This window comes from Penaeus japonicus, unplaced genomic scaffold, assembly GCF_977035675.1.
Source record: "Penaeus japonicus unplaced genomic scaffold, GWHDUDI00000001_assembly GWHDUDI00000023, whole genome shotgun sequence".
Classification (NCBI taxonomy): Eukaryota; Metazoa; Arthropoda; class Malacostraca; order Decapoda; family Penaeidae; genus Penaeus; species Penaeus japonicus.
Window position 1 is genome coordinate 2,054,053 of NW_028234425.1, and position 19,409 is coordinate 2,073,461.

Consider the following 19,409-nt stretch of genomic DNA (forward strand, 5'->3'; position numbering starts at 1 on the left):
TGTATGTTCATGCCCGTGATGTGTTTGTGAATGTATATGTATATCTCTATATATATTAATGCATGTATGTGGGTATGCATTTAAACCCATATAAGTGTACGTATGTGTATGCTTGTGTATATATCAGTGTACAGTTTGCAAGCATATTTGCCTGTATAGGAGACGTGTATATGGAACATGTATGTATAAAAGAAGTGTGTATATTGTATGTATAAGAATGATATATAAACGTAGGAAAAATAAACAACTATTCTTTTATACTTTTTAATGGTTTTATTTCTTAAATATATCACATTTTATTTTTTGCATCAACAAAATACTTTCATTATCCATTTTGTTATTACTTATTGCCATTTTCATCTTCATTTATTCATTTTTTATTCTATTTTTTATGTACCTTTATTCTACACTCTGATTAATCATTATCTTCATCCTTATGATTATCAGCATCATCATTATCTTCATCCTTATGATTATCAGCATCATCATTATCTTCATCTTCATTATCCTCTTCCTCCTCCTCCTCCTCCTAACCATCATCATCATCATCATCATCATCATCATCATCATCATCATCATCATCATCATCATCATCATTACTTTTCCATTGTTATTATCAATATTAATTAAGAGTCATTTCCAGTCATTTCAACTCTGTAATTTGGACTTGAATGAAATGGTCGTTTTTATATTTTATTTGTAAATCCTAATAACAAATTCAGAAAAAAAAATATATATATGTGTGTAATTATATTTATATATCTATCTATCTATCTATCTATCTATATATCTATATATATATATGCATAAATATCACATACATACAAAAATATTATATATAAAAAATCATTATCACTATCGTTAGCATTAGCATTACCCTTATATCAACCTATCATTGCTATTACCATCTGAATATTACTATATCGAATCAATATTACCATTTCCTTCTAAATTAAATCGCATTATCAAATGGTACTTATAATCATAATTAACTAATCCTAGCCTATTACGTCAACGCTCTTTCGTGAATTGGGAAAATCTGATTTAATAATAACAATATCAATTTAATTCAATCTAATTAATAGTCGTAGTCTTGTAGAAATCGGATGATGATGTTGATGAAGTTGCACGGAATGAGGAAGTTGCAGGCTTATAGTATATTTGAAAGGGATGGATGGTGTTTTTTTCAATTCCATTTTTCTTTTTATTTCTCCGGATTTTCATCCTTTTCTTTTTCCCCCCAAGGTTTATAGTGTGTGGATGCAGGGTGTGTTAAAGTGTGAGAGGGAGGGGGAGAAAGAGGGAGGGACCGAAGAAATTATATATATATATATATATATATATATATATATATATATATATATATATATATATATATATATATATAGTAGAGAGACAGAGAGATGGGGGAAAGAGAGAGGGGGAAGAGAGAGAGAAGGGGAGAGGGAGAGAGATAGATGGGGGGAAAGTGGGAGAGGGGAGAGAGGGGGGGAGGGGGAGAGAGAGGGGGAAAGGGGGAGATAGAGAGGGGGGAAGGAAAGAGAGAGAGAGAGGTGGAAAGGGGGAGAGGGAGAGAGAGAGAGGGGGAAAGGGGGAGAGGGAGAGAGAGAGAGGGGGAAAGGGGGAGAGGGAGAGAGAGAGAGGTGGAAAGGGGGAGAGGGAGAGAGAGAGGGGGAAGGGGAGAGAGAGGGGGAGGGAGAGAGGGGAAGGAGAGAGACAGAGGTGGAAAGGGAGAGAGAGAGAGGGGGGGGAAGGGAGAGAGAGAGAGAGAGGGAGGGAAGGGAGAGAGGGAGAGAGGAGGGGAGAGTAAGAGTGAAAGAACGAGAGAATACGAAGTAAAAAAAAAAAAAAATTGACTATTCATCCGCGCCTTTAAATGAGAAACATTTAAAAGAACTGCATCAGAAAGTTAATTTGCAGAACAAAATGAGTTAATAATAAAGATTAATTCTATTATTTAAGGACATTAACGGCGTGGCATGAATACATGATATACAAGAATCAGAATCTAGATTCTCAAGAAGTTTGAAAAAATAAAAGATAAATCTTTACACCTTACAAGATTTTTTTTTTTTTAAGTATTGTATATTGCGTTATAATTTATTTTCATTTACTATTGTTTACTCATTTCACTTCCTTTTCTTCGTTCACCTTTTATTCCTCCTCTGTTCACTCTTCACTTCCGCCATCTTTCTGGCTCTGTTCTTCGTTATTCAGTTGAAATACGGTAGAAAAAATTTGAAATTAAGTTAATTGTGGTGCTTGATCTGAAGGGATATGGAAATTAAAAAAAGGTTTTCAAAGGAATTGTATCTAGAAGGGATGGGGAGAGAGAGAGAGAGAGAGAGAGAGAGAGAGAGAGAGAGAGAGAGAGAGGGAGAGAAAGAGAAAGAGGGAGAGAAAGAGGGAGAAAGAGAAAGAAAGAGAAAAAGACGGAGAGATCAACTTGTAATTCATATTTGGTGCTTTTGCTTGCTTGATGTGCAAATTAAATCGAATCATGCATATATATTTTCAATCTTTGTATCACCTTTTTGTCAAACAACTTTTAAGACAACGGTTCAGCTTTAGACAACAGCAGTGGGCAATGGTCATGGTGTCAACAACAAAAAAAACAGGCTTTTAAGAAACAAAACAAGGAATAAAACGTAATTCAATTTTTGTTTATTTTACCAAAATACAAAAAGCTTTATGATTGTCAGTCATAAGAGACAACGGTCAAAAAATTGCTTGCACCAGCTCAGTTTTCGCTAGTTTTTATCACACTATGGCTGCGGTAGCGTAGCTCAGCTTCGCTAACCCCAATGTAGTCATTAACAAGATTACAGGCTAAAAAATACAATTTCACAACAATTGTCAAAAAATTCTATAAATTATCAATAAAAATTGGTCGTTTTTTTTCCTTCTTCCTCTTAAAGAATGAGATTATCGGCAATCTAAAAAAAGAACATTACATTTTAAAAAAATGGATTGGCACTCCAGAACTCGTTTGCCAAGAACCGAATGCATTTTCACACTTTCTCTCGACCGACAACACACTTATTTCCACTTTTAACAAGTTAAAAAAAAGACACGATTTAACAAATGCTGTGACAGTGACTGAGTATGACTGGTCGGCACCAATATTGACGGCGGGGACACCTTGGAATTCCATAACTTAAAAAAGGGAGAACTATATACCACAAGCATATCCACTCTCGGGCATTCACGCAAGTAGGTGCTTTAACATATATAAATGCAATTCAACAATGCATCTATACCAGCTTCCTGCCTTTAAAAATACATACATGGGTTTTCCTTCAGACAAGGCTTATAAATAACTTGTTATAAAAAAAAGCAAATAAACGGGGGATATTGAACACATGAAGACGGACGGCCCTACACATTAAACAGCTTTCAAACATATTGGATTGGCTTCCACAAATAACACAGTCACAAGAATGTTAATAATATAGATATCACTAATGAGTTGTACACACCGAGAAGTTGTGTAGCAGAATTGTATAAAAAGTATAGAGCGTCCGGTACCTTTTTTCCAAGGCAGCACTCAAAGGGGCCTTAAGTTCACCTTCACTTGGGACGGCACGACCTCCCGGGGTGGGTTTATCACTGAACATCAGATTTTAAAAATTGATAAAAATAAGTACTTTCTTCTTCTACTTCTTTTCTTAAAAAAAACAAACTAGGATGAGTCGCCACTTCCCCTGGAATCCTAGACTCGAGGGGCGAGGCTTACTCAACTAGAATACTCGTGTTGGGTCGGCCGTAATCCTGGGAGATAAAGAGATCATTCGGTCCGCCGAACTTGCCCTTGGGTCCGCCCATGTTCATGCCCGCCTGCTTCCGGCCGCGCATGTTGTCCTGGTTCTTGGCGTTGATGGCGCGGTCGGCGGGGTCCTCCAGCATGGTCTTGATCAGCTCGGGGTCGGAGAGCCTCGTCAGGAGCTCGTAGAAGCGAGCGTGACTCAGGTGCTGCTTCAGTCTGTAGAGCAGGTAGACGTCGCCGATCTTGCAGCAGTTCACGACGGAGACGATGGTGTTGCTCACAGTGTCTTTGGCATTGAGAGGCTTGGCCACCTTGAGCATCATCAGGCGGAAGTACGGAAGCCACATGAAGCCGAGGAAGATGAGATAAGCGCACGTGATCGTAGTAAGCAGGATAAGCCACACCCACACGCCGAGGAACACCTTCTCGTACAGCTCCATCACCGTCAAGTGGCAACCGAATTTCTCCGTCCTCTGGCCCACCAGCTTGTTGACGACGCCCAGCTCGCACTTGGCGAAGGGCGGGAACGTCCGGGACATGTAGTCGGAGAAATTCACGGGGTCGCGGCTGTAGGGATAGGCCATCCAGCCGTAGTGCAGGAAGCGACCCTGGAACACGAAGTCGAGGAACTGGAAGCTGATGATGTCCACCACCAGGGCTACCAAGTTACAAGTGACGAACTTGTAGTAGAGCCCGTTGTGCGTCTTAAGGTTGTTGGCGATGTAGCGGGCGGCGCGGTCCACCAGCTCGCGCTCGACCTGGTCGTAGCGGTGCGAGTTCACCGCCAGGTCCTCGATCAGCTTCTTGACCTTGGGGTTCTCGGAATTCTTGGAGATTTTACGGGGGATGTAGTAAATGCCAGCTAGCACCAGGAGAGTCCAGTGGATCCACCTGTAGAAGAGCAGGAACCTGCGGTCGGAGGTGCCTTCCTCCACGTAGGGGTACGAGAGGCAGATGTTAATGTAATCTAAACGGACCTGGGTCTCAGCGTTGAAATGCGAGACGCACGTGATCACGTCGCGGTGGTACCAGGAGTACCACACGGCAGAGAAGCCGGCTAGTAAGAGCCAGAAGGTCCATTGGTAGTGCATCTTGAGGATTAGACCGTCGCAGGGGGAGGTGCACGGCGCACGCTTCTTCTTGAAGATGTTCACCACATTACCCACCAACTGGCGGACAATGTCTGTGCCCCCGTGGCCTATGATAGCCATCTTTCAGGTCCTGAAAAATCAATTTAACCACATTAGGCGTCTGAAGTTGCCAAGACGGGAGGAAGCACCTGAAACAAAGCTTATCAAAACAAAGCGGGTTATTCTCTCACTGTCCAGCGTCGTGCCATAAACCAGCCTGTGCCCACAACCATGCCTCTTCAGATTACCAGTTTGTCTAAAGCTGAGCCCATGCTTAGGAAAGAAGGAAGGTGGAAAATGAAAAGACAGGAATCGTTTGATTTTTATTAATAAGGAATAAAAAAAAACAGACTGAAGCAGATTCGTCTCACAACTGTTGCTGCGTCCTACTCCGTTGTCGCCCCCTACTCCCACACCCACTCCCTCTCCCCCTCCCTTTATCCCCGAGTCCCCCTCCCCCTCCCTCCCTCCCTCCCAAAACCCCTAAATAAATCGTGGAATGGTCAAGTCAAAACAGTTTAGTTTTCTTGTCCTTAAAACGCCTTTATAAAAATGCAAGAAACTAGATTTTTTTTTATAAATGCCATATAAAAAAGCAGAAGACAATAAATGCAATAACTGGCAACGTCCGTTTGTTATCTTATATATTAGATGTAAAAAATAACCTTAAGTACAAAACAGCTACGGTAACTATAAAATGCAGTCAATATAACAACGTACTAAAAAATAACTCAACATCACAAACGCATCACATCATCACATCGCATCGCATCGCATCATCCACACTAAAAAATATATAATATCAACATCACTATCTCCTCCCACCGCTTCGCTTAGTCAACGTCAGAATCTTTCCCGTCAACAAAAATGCCAGAAACACAGCGCCTAAAACGTCCTCTCTTTTTTGTACTATCCATTATGAGAAGTACCGTCATAATTACTCTTTGATTTGGTTGGTTGGTTGGTTGGTTGGTTGGCTTCTGGCAGTCGAGCTTTCCCCTCACTTACGTGTACGTGTGTGTTTTGTGCTTTTTTTTTGGTTGGAGGGGTAGGGGGGGAGGGAACAAATTCCTTCCCGGCAAGTAGAGTCAGTCTAACCGTTATTCAACTAAGATACTGGAGTTGGGAAGATAGCCCCCTTCCCCTGGAGTGCGAAAGAGGGCATCGTGGAACTTGCCTGCAGGTTTCGGGTTCTTGTTCGTGCGCTGCCGGAGGTCGGGCCCGCCGCCGCCGCCGCCCTTGCCGTGCCCGTGATGGTCGATGGACACGGAATCGAGCATTGTCCGCAGGAAGTCGGGGTCGGAGAGGCGGGTCAACAGCTCGTAGTATCGAGCGTGGCTAAAGTGCTGCTTGAGGCGGTACAGCAGGTACACGTCGCCGATCTTGCAGCTGCTCACGATGTTACAGATGGTGTTGCGAATGGTGTCCTTGGCGCTGAGGGGCTTGGCGATGCGCAGCATGAAGAGGCGCGCCCACGGAACCCACATGAGAGACAAGAAGATGATGTAGCCCACCGTGATGGAGGTGAGGACAATGAGCCAGAGCCACAGCGCCAGGAACACCTTCTCGTATAGCTCCATGACGGTCAGGTGGCAACCGAGGCGCTCGATTCGCTTGTTGGTCAGCTGGACCTCGTTGTGCAACTCGCAATCGGCAAAGGGCGGGAACATCTCGGACATGTAGTCGGTGAACTGCTGCGGGTCGCGGTTGAACGGGTAGGCCTGGAAGCCGTAGCGCAAGAACCGCCCCTGGAACACGAAGTCCAGGAATTGGAAGCAGAAGATGTCGACGAGCAGCGCGACCAGGTTGCACGTCAGGTATTTGTAATAGAGCCCATTGTGGGTCTTGAGGTTAATGGCGATGTAGCGGGCGGTGCGGTCCACCAGCTCCCGCTCCAAGCCGTCGTAACGGTGGGCATTGACAGCCAGATCCTCGATCAGCTTCTTGACTTTGGTGTTCTCGGACGTCTTGGAGATCTTGCGCGGGATGTAGTAGATGCCCGCCAAGAGGAGCAGAGCCCAGTGGATCCAGCGGTAGAAGAGGAGGTAGCGCCGCTGGCCGCCCTCCCCTTCGTCCAGGTCCTCGCCCGCGCCCTGCACGAACGGGTACGAAAGGCAAATGTTGATGTAATCCAACCTCACCTGCGTCTCCGCATTGAAGTGAGACGCACAGGTAATGACGTCCCTGTGGTACCACGAATACCAAATGGCTGAGAAGCCGCCAAGCAAGACCCAGAAGGTCCATTGGTAGTGCATCTTAAGGACCATGCCGTCGCATGGTGCCGTGCAGGGCGAGGCCCGCTTATTGAAGATATTGACCACATTTCCGACAATCTGTCGGATAATGTCAAAGGATCTTCCACCCTGGCCAGGCATTACCATCCCTCTTTCTCTGCAAAGGGAGAACTCGATTACTGGTTCGATCGCATGTTCCTCCGTCAGCTCTATGTCATTATGTCAATCTCTCTCATCCACACTATGTCAGTTTCTCAACCAAATATTACAATCCTCAACTGATCCAACTACACATTTAGCATTAGTAAGGAAGGAAACTAGATGGTCTGTTATGAACTAGTGGACTTAGTGGCAGCAATATATATTTTTTAAAGGGATTTATTATTAATGTGAACCATCCACCTGAATTCTGACAGGAGAAGGAAGAGGTGGTGACAGCATGCAAGATTCAACAGAATATTAAAGAGAAGAGATAGTGGGGGGAAATGGGCCCAAACAGAGATACTAAAACATGCAAAACACAAAATTCTCATTTACCTATTCAATATATAAAATTCTGGGTTCTAGAGAACTTCGTTAGATGGCTGTTAGAGCCAACTGCAAAAATGAAAGGTGCATATATTAGCATTAAAAAAGAGTAAATGTCTAACACCTAATAGGCATCAGCTTTAGATTTAATAAAGTAAAAAAAATAGATTATGGAGTATCATCACCTAAAACCTTTTAATAATAAGTTTTTTAAAAAAGGTTTTGGCTAAGAGCAGCTCTGGACTAAAGCTTTTATCTGGGAAAATGACAGAGCAACCGGCATGACAAGACACCGTTTCCGTGCCTGCATAGCAAGACTAGATAATAAAAGTCTATAACTATGAAGTGGGCACACTAAAAAAAAAAAAGGTCTAGTCTATGGCAACACAGCTGATACGATCCCAGACATGTACACAAAAAAATATACATAGAAACATTTAAAAAAAAGAATTAAAACTTGCATGAATTCTGGGTTGGCATCAGTCGCATGGCAGTGGAAAATCCATTTTATAATTTTTAATTAAACAAATAAAACCAGGGCACCAGCGGCAGCCATTAACAAAAAAAAAATAGTTATCTTCACATACACTCAACAAATTAAATCATTCTTACAAACAGGCGTGAGCAACAGCAAGTCATTCACATTGACAAAACATAAGAGTAATAGTATATTAAAAAAAATAACAGTAATAGTAGTAATAGTACTAATTGTAAGATCATGTCACAGAAAATGGCCAGAGGAACACCATTATGCGAGTACTCGGAGGTGACAAGAGCAGGCCAGACAAGCCCACACACTAGCCTGGTGGGAGACGAGGGGAAGGAGGGGTGAGGGGAAGGAGGGGTGAGGGGAAGGAGGGGGTGAGGGGAAGGAAGGGGTGAGGGGTAGGAGGGGAAGGAAGGGGAAGGAGAAGGGGGAAAGGAGGAGGGAGGGGGAAGGAGGAGGAGGGGGAGGGAAGAGGAAGGGAAGGAGGGGAGGGAGAGGAAGGAGGAAGGGAAGGAAGGAAGGGGAGGAGGAAGGGAGGAGGGGAGGGAAAGAGGAGGAGGGGTGAGGGGAAAGAGGAGGAGGGGTGAGGGGAAGGAGGGAAGGAAAGAAGGAAGGGGTAATGGGAGGAGGGGTGAGGGGAAGGAAGGAAGGGGAAAGGAGGAAGGAAGGAGGGAGGAGAGAGGAGGGGGAAAGGAGGGAAGGAAGAGGAGGAGGTGAGGGAAGAGGAGGAGGGGGGAGGAAGAGGAGGGAGGGAGGAAGGGAAGGAGAGGAGAAGGAGAAGGAGGTAGGGAGGGGAGGAGGGAGGGAGGAGAGAGGAGAGAGGGGAGAGAGGGGAGAGAAGGAGAGATGGGTTACAATGCCTCCTTTACTCACTCCGCAACAGTCCAATTCTTGACTCCCCTTTCCCCTTCTACCCTCCCCCCACCCCACCCCTCCATCTATCTCCCGCTCGCCCTTAACACTCCCCCTCCTCCCTCCCTCACCCCACCCACCCTCCTTGCCAAGTCCGACACTTGGCCACACTACACTACACCCCCACTCCCCTCCCCCCCCAGCCCCCAACCCCAACCCCGAACCCCCTCAGTCATGTGGGCTTGCTGAAGTGGCTTGATTGTTTCAACAGCATAATGACGGTAGGCGACCAGTGCATCCTCTACAAGCCAGGATGCTGCACATTATGTAGTTCACTTCCCGGGAATCGCCCCGAGATAGCCACCATTACATAAGGAAAATAATTACCCAAGACTTAAAAATTAAATTGAGAAAATAATAAATGCTGAAAATATATAAACGACACGTGTTTCTGGCCTTCGGTAATATTAGGTTTGTCCTAAGAACGAGTAGTAAAAAAAAAGCAAAACAAAAAACACATCACTTCCAAGGCCAGGAGTTCAAGAAATCTGTTCATGACAATTTGACTGGGTACTCTTTTTGAACCGGGCCCTGCATTATTAGAAATAAAACCCACATACAGAAAATAAAAAGTCGAACACAAAATAAAACTTAAAATATATATACATAATCCACAAAAAAAACATGTATACAAAAGCAAACACACAGACACACAAACACCTAAATATATCCCAAAACTTCCATTCCTCTTATAACGTGTCCCTTCTTTCTTTAGCGTCTGTCTTGCAACACCCAATGTAGAATCGTGCAACTTCCGGGAGGAGGACCACAGTACACGCCTTGTCCTCCGTCTGCAAGATTGGCGCCCGCACCGACTCGTACTTGGCAGGCGGTGCCCTCGTGTCCCGTCTTGGGAGGCTCCGTCTATTCCCTTGTTCTCTCGCAGCTCAGTCAAAGGGCGGTTGTTCTATCTACTGGATTTCTAGTCTATTTCGACCTAGTACGAGGGTTAATGAGCCTAAGGAGTACTTCTATGCTGCTCCTAGAATGATGGTCTTGGAAATACAGATTCCAAGAAAGTGGATTTCGGCGAAGAGCTGACTGGTAATCCTAACTGCTTTGAACCGTTTGAACCCCCTATCCTGCCCTGTCCCTACCCTGCCCTGCCCTCCCTAACCTACCACACGACCCCCCCCCATTATCCCTCCCTAGTCTAGTACATACGCGCACATATGACCTCCCTCCCTCCCTACCCCCCTCCCCCTTCCTAATCTAGCACATTCGCACAGAAGACGCGCACACAGTCAGTCGCACGTACCCCGCCCCCCTTCCTCTCCCTCCCTGACTGGCCCCAAGCAAGACGTACAGTCACACACGCACACAAACGCACGCACTCGTTCCCTCGCCCCCGCCCCACGTGTCGTTCCAGTCGTGGCCTCACCTTTGGTTCTGGGGCTGTCTGGGTCGTGCCGCTGCCGAGTCGTAGGAAGCCAGGAGCTGACGCAGGCTCTGGTCGACGTCACTCATGTGCCAGGTCGTTACCGGGCAGGACGCATGGCAGCAGGACGTCGAGAAAGTAACACGAAGAAGACTGGCGTGGCTGGCTGACACTCGCGTGCGCGCTCACACACACGCACGCACACACCACCACCGTCGCCGCCGCCTCCGCCTCCACCACCACCACCTTCCTCTCGCTGCCTCGTCTACCCGCAGCCGCTCCTCTCTCGCTCTCCTGACCGCAACGACTAGTCCTTCTCCCTCTCTCTCTCTCACTGTCTCTTGTCTTCTGAGGGGCTGCCTCTCGCTCTCTTCCGCGCCGCTCTTGTCTCACTCTCTCTCTCTCTCCTCCTCACGCTCTCCCTCACTTCCTTGCCGTCGTCAGAGATACCTCATCACGCCTGGAAAGAGAGATAAGATATGATAACGTCAATGGCCAGTTACAAACAAAAACAAAACTCCAACAAACATTACCTAATCCACCAGAAGAGGAGGAGGAAAGGTAAAATTCAACAAAAATGGGGAAAGTAACAAAGCACAAACGAAATACAAAAGCAACCCTACCCCACAAAATGCAGTTAAGAAAAAAAAAAGTTAAAGATGGCGAAAGACGCGAGAAGGGCCCTTGAGAAGACTGGGACGACACAGGGAAGAGAGAACGAGAGAATGAAGACGGTAAGTGGAGGTAGAGATAAGGCGAGAGAGGAGACACGTCTAACTGCTAAATGGGACTGGCTAACGAAGTAAATAAAAACCGGGGAGAGGGAGAGAGAGAGACAGGAGGGGGGAGGGGGGAGGGGAGGGAGAGAAAGAGAAGAGGGGAACAGAATTTAAAAAAGAAAAATGGATCAAGTGAAGAAGAAAGAGCTATTTGTAAAAAAAAAAAATAGCAAGAAATATTAGACAGTGAGAAGCTGGCCAAGAAAGGAACAAATAATAAGAGTAAGCAACAAGTTCCTTTACAGAACCGGATCGATTTTCTTTCACAAACAAAACCAAAAACGCCCCTACAAAACAAAACGGAACACTTAGACACAAAAACAATCCAATAAATACCACAAAAGCTCGATATATAAACAGAACTCTGGAGGCGAGAAGCAACAAGGAACAGCAGGCGGTTTTGAGTGTTGAGGGGGGAGGGGGAGGAGGAAGGTAGGGGGGGAGGGGATATGAGAGGACGGGAGGGTGGGGTGGACAGAGGATGGAGGGGGATGGAGGGAGGAGGAGAGGGACGGAGGGATGGGGGGGAAGGAGGAGAGGGATGGGGAGGAGAGGGAGGAGGGGGGAGGAGAGGGAGGAGGGAGGAGGAGAGGGACGGAGGGAGGAGAGGGAGGGATGGGGGGAGAGGGAGGCGTCAGAAAGGTTGGGTAGCTGGTGGATGGATGTTGCGGGCGCGCACCACCACCACCACCACCCACATGGCGCGCTCGCCTGCCTGCCCGCCCTCCCTCCCTCCCTCCCGCCCGCCCGCCAGCCCATCTCGGGAGGTTGACCTGCCAAATCCTAAGCCAGTCAGTCAGTCTACCATACGTAAGGATATCCCGACGAATGAACAAACGAATGTACAAACAAAAACCAAGTTAAACCAAGTTCCCTCACATGGCATTAAAAAAAATCAAAACCAACCAAACTGTAGGACTAGAATTGGATAAAAAAAATTCGCAGAAATTAAAATCCCTCAAAATTTTTGAAGAGAAAAAAATCCTACACCCCAACGCCACCTAGCGGCGACAGATGGCAGCACCGACCCAAACGCGGCCATCCATCCCTCCCCTCCCTCCCTCCCTCCCACCCCTACCTTCCTACCTCCTCCCCCCAGCCATCCTACCTACCTCACTCCCTCCCCTCCCTCCCGTCCCTAACACCACCCCCCTCCCCTAAACCAACCATCCTACCTCCCACCCTAACCCACCTACCTACCTTCCCCTCCCTCCCATTTTCCAACCCCACCCCCCTCTCTCTCCCTCCCTTCCCCCTCCCCCTCCATCTTCACAGACAAGGACTCACTCGCCCACAACCTCTGCCATCCTCCTCCTCCTCCCTCCTCGCTAGGCCCAACCAACGAGGCTCCTTCAGCCACCAGGAGTGTCTTGACCTCCTCTATCTAGGCCTCTTTCCACGCTCGCACTCTTTCTCGACGCACAGTGTCCGTTCGGCCGGCACTTCCGGTCTACTTTCATCTGGATTTATGCTCACTTTTGATAGGATTACGCACTCTTTCTCCTCTTCCTCCTCCTCCTCCTCTTCTTCTTCTTCCCCCTCGTTCATTCGGTTCCAAGACACATTCCCCTACCCCTCCCCCTCCCTCCCTCCCCCCCACACACTCGCCACTCGCCGGCTGGGACTCGCCTTCAAGATTAAGTCTTCTTCACATTCACCAAAAGGTCTTGCCAAATCTCACTCACTGCATCACTTGATAAGAAGCATTTCACTGAAGCACTGAAAAAGCTCAACTGAAACAAACAAACTATTCTGACGTGCCGGTCTTCGGGGAGGAGTCACTGCCGGATTAGCACTTTCCAAAAATGCCGAATAATTGAAGTTTATTCACACACAAAACACCTCGAACTTCCTTTTCTTGAGATTTTAAAGCTTTTTATATTAAAGAACTGCCGTTTAACTTCTTTTTCTTCTGGCTACGTGTACCCAGAGACACCGAGAGTCTTAATTCCAATTGAAATGAAGATCGAAATAGGATTACCTTAGAGAAGGGGAATAAAATACAATAGATTCCGAACCAGGATGCCATTTCCAGCGCACACCTCCCCCACAAAAACGTTGGTCGAGCTTTTCCTTTGTCTCGCTCTCTTCCTCTTCCCTCTTCCCGTTCGCCAACCTCAGCCTGGTGTATATATGTGCATGTTGTGAGTGTTTTTTAATAATAACGGCTTCCCACACTTCCATACACTTTCTTGCAACATAAGAGAACCGAAATACCAAAATTTGCAACCTTCATCATCATGATCATCATCAATATCATGGCCGTTCCACACACAAAACACAAAGGAATAACAAGATAGATACACAAATATGTATGTATGTATGTATGTTGCACGCACGTCCACGCCGATATACCGTGAGCTCTCGTTGCAGAAGTCGACGGTCCACACTTTGCACTCGCGGTTCCTCTTGGCGAGTTTTAAAGCCGGAATTTCAACGCAACACAAGGGAATAATCTCCCTTTTAAGAGGGGGGGGAAGGAGGGAGGGGAGGGGAGGAGGAGGAAGTGGGGATGGGGGGGGAGAGAGAGAGGGGGGCGGACGAGAGAGAGAGAGAAAGAACGAAGATTTTTTTTTCTTTTTTTGTGGGAAAATGGGAGCACCGGGGAGGAGGAGGAGAAAGACTTTGAGAGAAAAAAAAGGATCGAGGGACGATAGATACTCCAACCGACTAAATCCTTACGAAGCAATAGGGAAAGAATGAAAAATAGGATGGGTTACGGGGCGGGGGAAGGGGGAAGGAAGGCGTCCGTCGCAGCGCCGCAAAGCTTACCTGTTTCGACCTCGGCTCGCCCTCGAGAAGTGCGCCCGGGTCTCGCTCGGGGGAGGAACGCGCTCCTCCTCGCCCCGGTTGCCAACGCGCCCGTTTCGCCAGCAAGGGAGGATTCTCGTCTTATTCCTTCGCTATTTTACCTCTCATGCTCTTTTTCCTTCGCTGAATAGATCGAGGGGGTAGGTTTCTATGCTGGTATTTCAGGATTGGAGGAATACGATGGAGGAGCGATGTAAAATAAAGTAAAAATACGAAATGGTCACAGGCGGCAGTCGGGCCGAACCGCTCCGAACTACACTGGGGGCGGAGCGAGGCGACCAATCAGCGAGCTCGAAAGGGCGACCACCATGTCCACCACTCGAGGGGAGGGGGGAGGGAGGGGAGGGGACGGGAGAGGCTGGGGAGGGAGGGAGGGAGGGAGGGAGGGAAGGATCCGAGGGAGAGGGGGGGAGGGGGGAGAAGAACGGGAGAGGGGGGAGGGGAGGGGGAGGTGAATGAAATTGCCCCGACTCTTGCCAGCCAAAGTTCAGTGTTCATCAGGCGTTATATATTTTCTTCTTACTTGACAAAGCCATTTCGAAGAGGACTCTCTCTTGCTTTCCATGACCAAACGAAACCTAAAACCGGCCTCTTTCCCGACAGCCGGAGCGGAAAGCCCGCCCAGCGACGGCGAAAGAGCAATGGCCCGTTTCATTAACTCGTAGTAAATACGGTATCCGGTAATGATAAATTCCAGAGGACGGAGCGAGTCTGCTGTCTACGACCACGAAACTCCGCGCAGAGCCTTTGTACACGAAAAGGAAATAGCTTTGAGAACTATTTCTTACCAGACAAGAACCACCTTTGAGATCGGGAGACAAAACCCTTCTTACTTTGAAGACTTGTTCTTTGAATTGAGTCGTTTGCTTATCGGCCTGAATTGCTTTGGTGGAAATCGGATTTTTGAAATTTAGAGGTTTATATATGGTATATATTGAACCACTCGCTATTGGAGGCGAGTGTTTTCTTGTGGTTGTTTAAAAGGGTTATGAGCAATTCATGGTAAGATACTCATCAGTATGGAAGACAAAAAATACCCCATGACCAAGTTCAACTCATCTGCAAAAGGCATTTCCCTTCTGCAGGAAATGAGCTTTAGGGACTTGAGCTACCCATGCAAAACTCCCTCTCGAGTTGTTATTTCCTGCATAGGACTAAAAAAAAAGCCAAAACAAAAGAGAAACATTCAAAAACCTCCACAACCCACGACTAAATCAGCGGATGACGAAGTACTTTGAGACCCAAACGAGACAAGACGCCAGGGAAGGTAGAGAGAGAGAGAGAAATAGAGAGAAAGAAAGAAAGATAGAGAAGAGAGAGAGTGAGTGAGAGAGAGAGAGAGAGAGAGAGAGAGAGAGAGAGAGAGAGAGAGAGAGAGAGAGAGAGAGAGAGAGAGAGAGAGAGAGAGAGAGAGAGAGAGAGAGAGAGAGAGAGAGAGAGAGAGAGAGAGAGAGAGAGAGAGAGAGTGAGAGAGAGAGAGAGAGAGAGAGACGACCCAGACAGAAGAGAGAGATATTTCATATGACTCATTTCTTTACGCTCGTCTGCACGCCCGCTTCTTCTTTTTAACTTATCCATTCCTTTTTATTTTTTGAAAGTCATATACTTTGCTGTTTTTTATTTTTTGCGTATGAAGAGCCACTGTGTTCTAAATTATGACGTAAGCTTGTTTGTTGTTAGAAGACATCTTGGAACAGCAAAATATGTTTTAAAAGTGACGTCATGATATTGGTAGTTGACTTCAAAATATCTACGCCCTTTTTCACATCCAAATTTATCGAATTTTATATCCAATTTGATCGAATTTCTAATCCAAATCATATCAACACCACTGCTTAACTAACCACAACAAATATCCACCCACAAAGAAACACAAATACCCACACCAACGCCCACAAAAACACAGAATTACATATCAAAACAAAAAACAAAAAAACACTAACCATACACAACCAGTTACAATCAAATTATCTCGTCAGTCGAAAAACACAGGTAACTAACACTCTCAGTTGCACTAAATTATTCACTCTCACTTTTCACGCAACTGAATGCCGTTCCGCCACTGATTGCAAGTGAGATCAATACGATTGTGAGTTGATATAAGTCTTTTTTTCAACCCTTCCCCCTTCCCCCTTCTCCCTCCCCCCCCTCCCCTACTCCCTAACCGCCCTTCCCTCGTTCCTATGCCCCCCTCCTCCCCCCGTCTCCATTATCTATTATGTACTGTTATGTTTATTATTATTATTATTATTATTATTATTATTGTTATTATTGTTATTATTATTATTATTGTTATTATTATTGTTATTATTATCATTGTTATTATTATTATTATTATTATTATCATCATCATTATCATTAATACCATCATAATCATTATTATTATCATAATCATTATTTTTTTCATCATTATCTGTATTATCTTAATCATTTTCTTTCGTACCATCTTCATTATCATTATCATATTTATCATAATTATTATCATAATCGTTATTGTTATTACTATAGTCATTATCATTGTCACCACTATCATGATTGTTTAAATCATTATTGTTTACATCATAATTATAATTATTATCATTATTGTCGTCATTATTGTTATTATTATTACTATTACTATCAATATTTTCATTATTATCATTATCAATATTATAATTATTATTATTATCAATATTATCAATATTATCATTATTATTATCATCATTATTATCATTATTATTATCATCAATATTATCATTATTATTACCATCAATATTATCATTATTATTATCATCAATATCATCATTATTATTATCATCAATGTTATCATTATTATTATCATCACTGTTATCATTATTATTATCATCAATATTATCATTATTATTATTACTATCATCATCATAATAAGTCATCACAATTGAACCTATCCCCCCCCCTTTCTCAACCTCCTTCCCCTTCCCTCTCCCCCTACCCTTCACACATCACACAGCCAAACACAATTACATCATAACCTTTTTCCTTTTTTATATTCTTTTTTTTTGTACATATCGACACCGATCCACAGGCGTTCTACGGAGCGTGACGTCATCCTTGCGTAGGTAATAACAGTCCCGTAAAATATACGAAATTCTGGGAGTTATCGTGTTCTTGTTATCATAGCGTGTTACAGGGTGTTACGTCGTGTTCCTCTATGGTGTTACGTCGTGTTCCTCTATTTCAACGCGGCAGTAGGTGGGTTGCGTAGGTTGGGTTTTTTATTTCGTGTTTTAGTATTTGTGTTTGGGGTGGTGTGTGTGTGTGTGTGGGGGGGGGATTGTTTGTGTGTTTGATTGTGTGGGTGTTTGTTTGTTTGTATGGGTGTGTGTTTGTGTGTGGGGGTAGTTTGTGTTTGTGTGGGTGTTTGTGTGTGTGTGTGTGTATCTGTGTGTTTGTGGAAGAGAGAGAGAGAGAGAGAGAGAGAGAGAGAGAGAGAGAGAGAGAGAGAGAGAGAGAGAGAGAGAGAGAGAGAGAGAGAAGAGAGAGAGAGAGAAGAGAGAGAGAGAGAGAGAGAGAGAGAGAAGAGAGAGAGAGAGAGAGAGAGAGAGAGAGAGAGAGAGAGAGAGAGAGAGAGAGAGAGAGAGAGAGAGAGAGAGTGAGTGAGTGAGAGAGAGTTAGAGTTAGTGTGTGTGTGTCTGCTTCTGTGTTTCGAAAGTGAATACACTATGAATTCTATCCAGTACGTATTAACGATATATAGTTTTAATTTCTCAAACGTCAATTCATCCGGGTAATTAATGTAAATCATATATCATAGAGTAAAGAAGTAGTGTTTATTTATTGTTGGTAATAAATTTCAAATAATTGATACCATTATATATCAAAATTACTCATCATTTTACAGAAAAGAATTTAGGACTTTTTTAATTATTATTATTTTCTAATTCTCATAATAAGCATGATTAGGCAACCTCGTATTTTCAAATTGTTAGGATAGTATTTTTCTTCAGTTTAATCTCCTTTGTAATCTAATGCCACCCGTACTGGTTTTAAAAATGCCTTTATCTCCACAATTATTTTTTAAAAACACAACACGGTGGTATTAAAGAACATAATTCACCTTTAACTTTTGATCATAGTTTTGAAAATGTTTAGGGAAAAATTAAGAAAAAAAACATATCGGCAACTCATAACCTTATGAATAATTCCGATGTCAATTTCATAATTCGATAACAAGAAAAAAAAAAGATATACCAATTCCTTTTCTTATTAATAACAAAAGACAATATACAACAAATAAACGGATTAAAATACCTAAAAAGACCTTAAATAACCTTCATCTGAATAAAAAAAAATGATGACAGGCAAGTGAATTTGATAAGGCTGTAGACTAGGAATAGCTGTCACTAATCATTATGAAGTTAGTGCACGCATTAGTAACTTCTCAAGAGGTGCGTCGGGACTGGTCCCCCCCCCCTCCCCCCACACACACTCCCTACTACCACTTTATTTTTTTTACTTCTCTCTCCTCTTATCCTTCTTTCCCCCGTCTCCTCTTCGTTCTTATTCTTTCTGCACTTTCTTTTTACTCTTTCTTATTTTTGTTCTTTTTTTTCCTGTTTGTTATTTGTATTTTTTTTTACCTCTTTCTCCTTGTTCTGTCTCCACTTTCTTCATGTTCCTTCTCGTCTTTCTTCTCTTCCTCATCCCCTTCCTCCTTTCTCATTATTTTCTTCTTTCTCATTCCCCCTTTCCTTCTGTCTCTCCATGCCCCTCCTACCTCCCTCTATTCTCTTCTATTTACTGTTTTTATCCTTCTCATTTATTCTCTTCTCTTAATCCTTTCTACCTCTTTCCATTCCTCTTCTTTGACCTTTTTTCCCCATTTCCTCCCATCCCCTATCCATTGACCCCGATAACTCGACCCTACTTGACCTGTCTTTGCCTCTTTGCCTCCTCGTGCCCCCTCCCCCCCTCCCATATCCCACACCCTACATATCTGACCTCTCTTCACCCCCTCCCCCCCTTCCACCTGACCTTTTCTACACTCTGAACCTGATCATTTCTACCATGTTTCGACATGCTTGTTTGTTTGTTTAAATGGTGAATAATAACAGCAGTTTTTCGAGTTTTTCACTCGCTCATATCATATGTATGGACGTGTACACACACACACACACACACATATATATGTGTATATATATGTATATATATATATATATATATATATATATATATATATATATATATATATGTACATATATACATACATACATATACATTTCATATATACATAAACATTCTCTCTATCTCTTTCATATATATGTGTGTATATATATATAGATATATATATAGATATAGATATAGATATATAGATACATAGATATATAGATATAGATATATACAGACATACATACATACATACACAC

The 19,409-nt window shown here is 44.1% G+C and overlaps 2 protein-coding genes across 3 annotated transcripts; both read right to left on the bottom strand.

The window, feature by feature from the left end:
• Positions 1-2,642: 2,642 nt before the first annotated feature.
• On the bottom strand, positions 2,643-4,977 carry LOC147469151 (innexin inx2-like). Its single transcript, XM_086550023.1, has one exon. The coding sequence runs from the start codon at positions 4,975-4,977 to the stop codon at positions 3,733-3,735; it is 1,245 nt and encodes a 414-aa protein (XP_086406149.1). The 3' UTR covers positions 2,643-3,732.
• On the bottom strand, positions 2,643-10,571 carry LOC122264128 (innexin inx2). 2 transcript variants are annotated; one of them, XM_043032850.2, is made up of 3 exons: positions 10,439-10,571; positions 6,074-7,287; positions 2,643-4,987 (listed from the first exon to the last, which is right to left on the bottom strand). In XM_043032850.2, the coding sequence occupies exons 1-3, from the start codon at positions 10,522-10,524 to the stop codon at positions 4,965-4,967; spliced, it is 1,323 nt and encodes a 440-aa protein (XP_042888784.1). In that variant the 5' UTR covers positions 10,525-10,571; the 3' UTR covers positions 2,643-4,964. The 2 variants fall into 2 exon arrangements, with proteins under 2 accessions (XP_042888784.1, XP_086406148.1); XM_086550022.1 differs by lacking the exon at positions 2,643-4,987 and having other exon boundaries at positions 5,208-7,287.
• Positions 10,572-19,409: the final 8,838 nt, after the last annotated feature.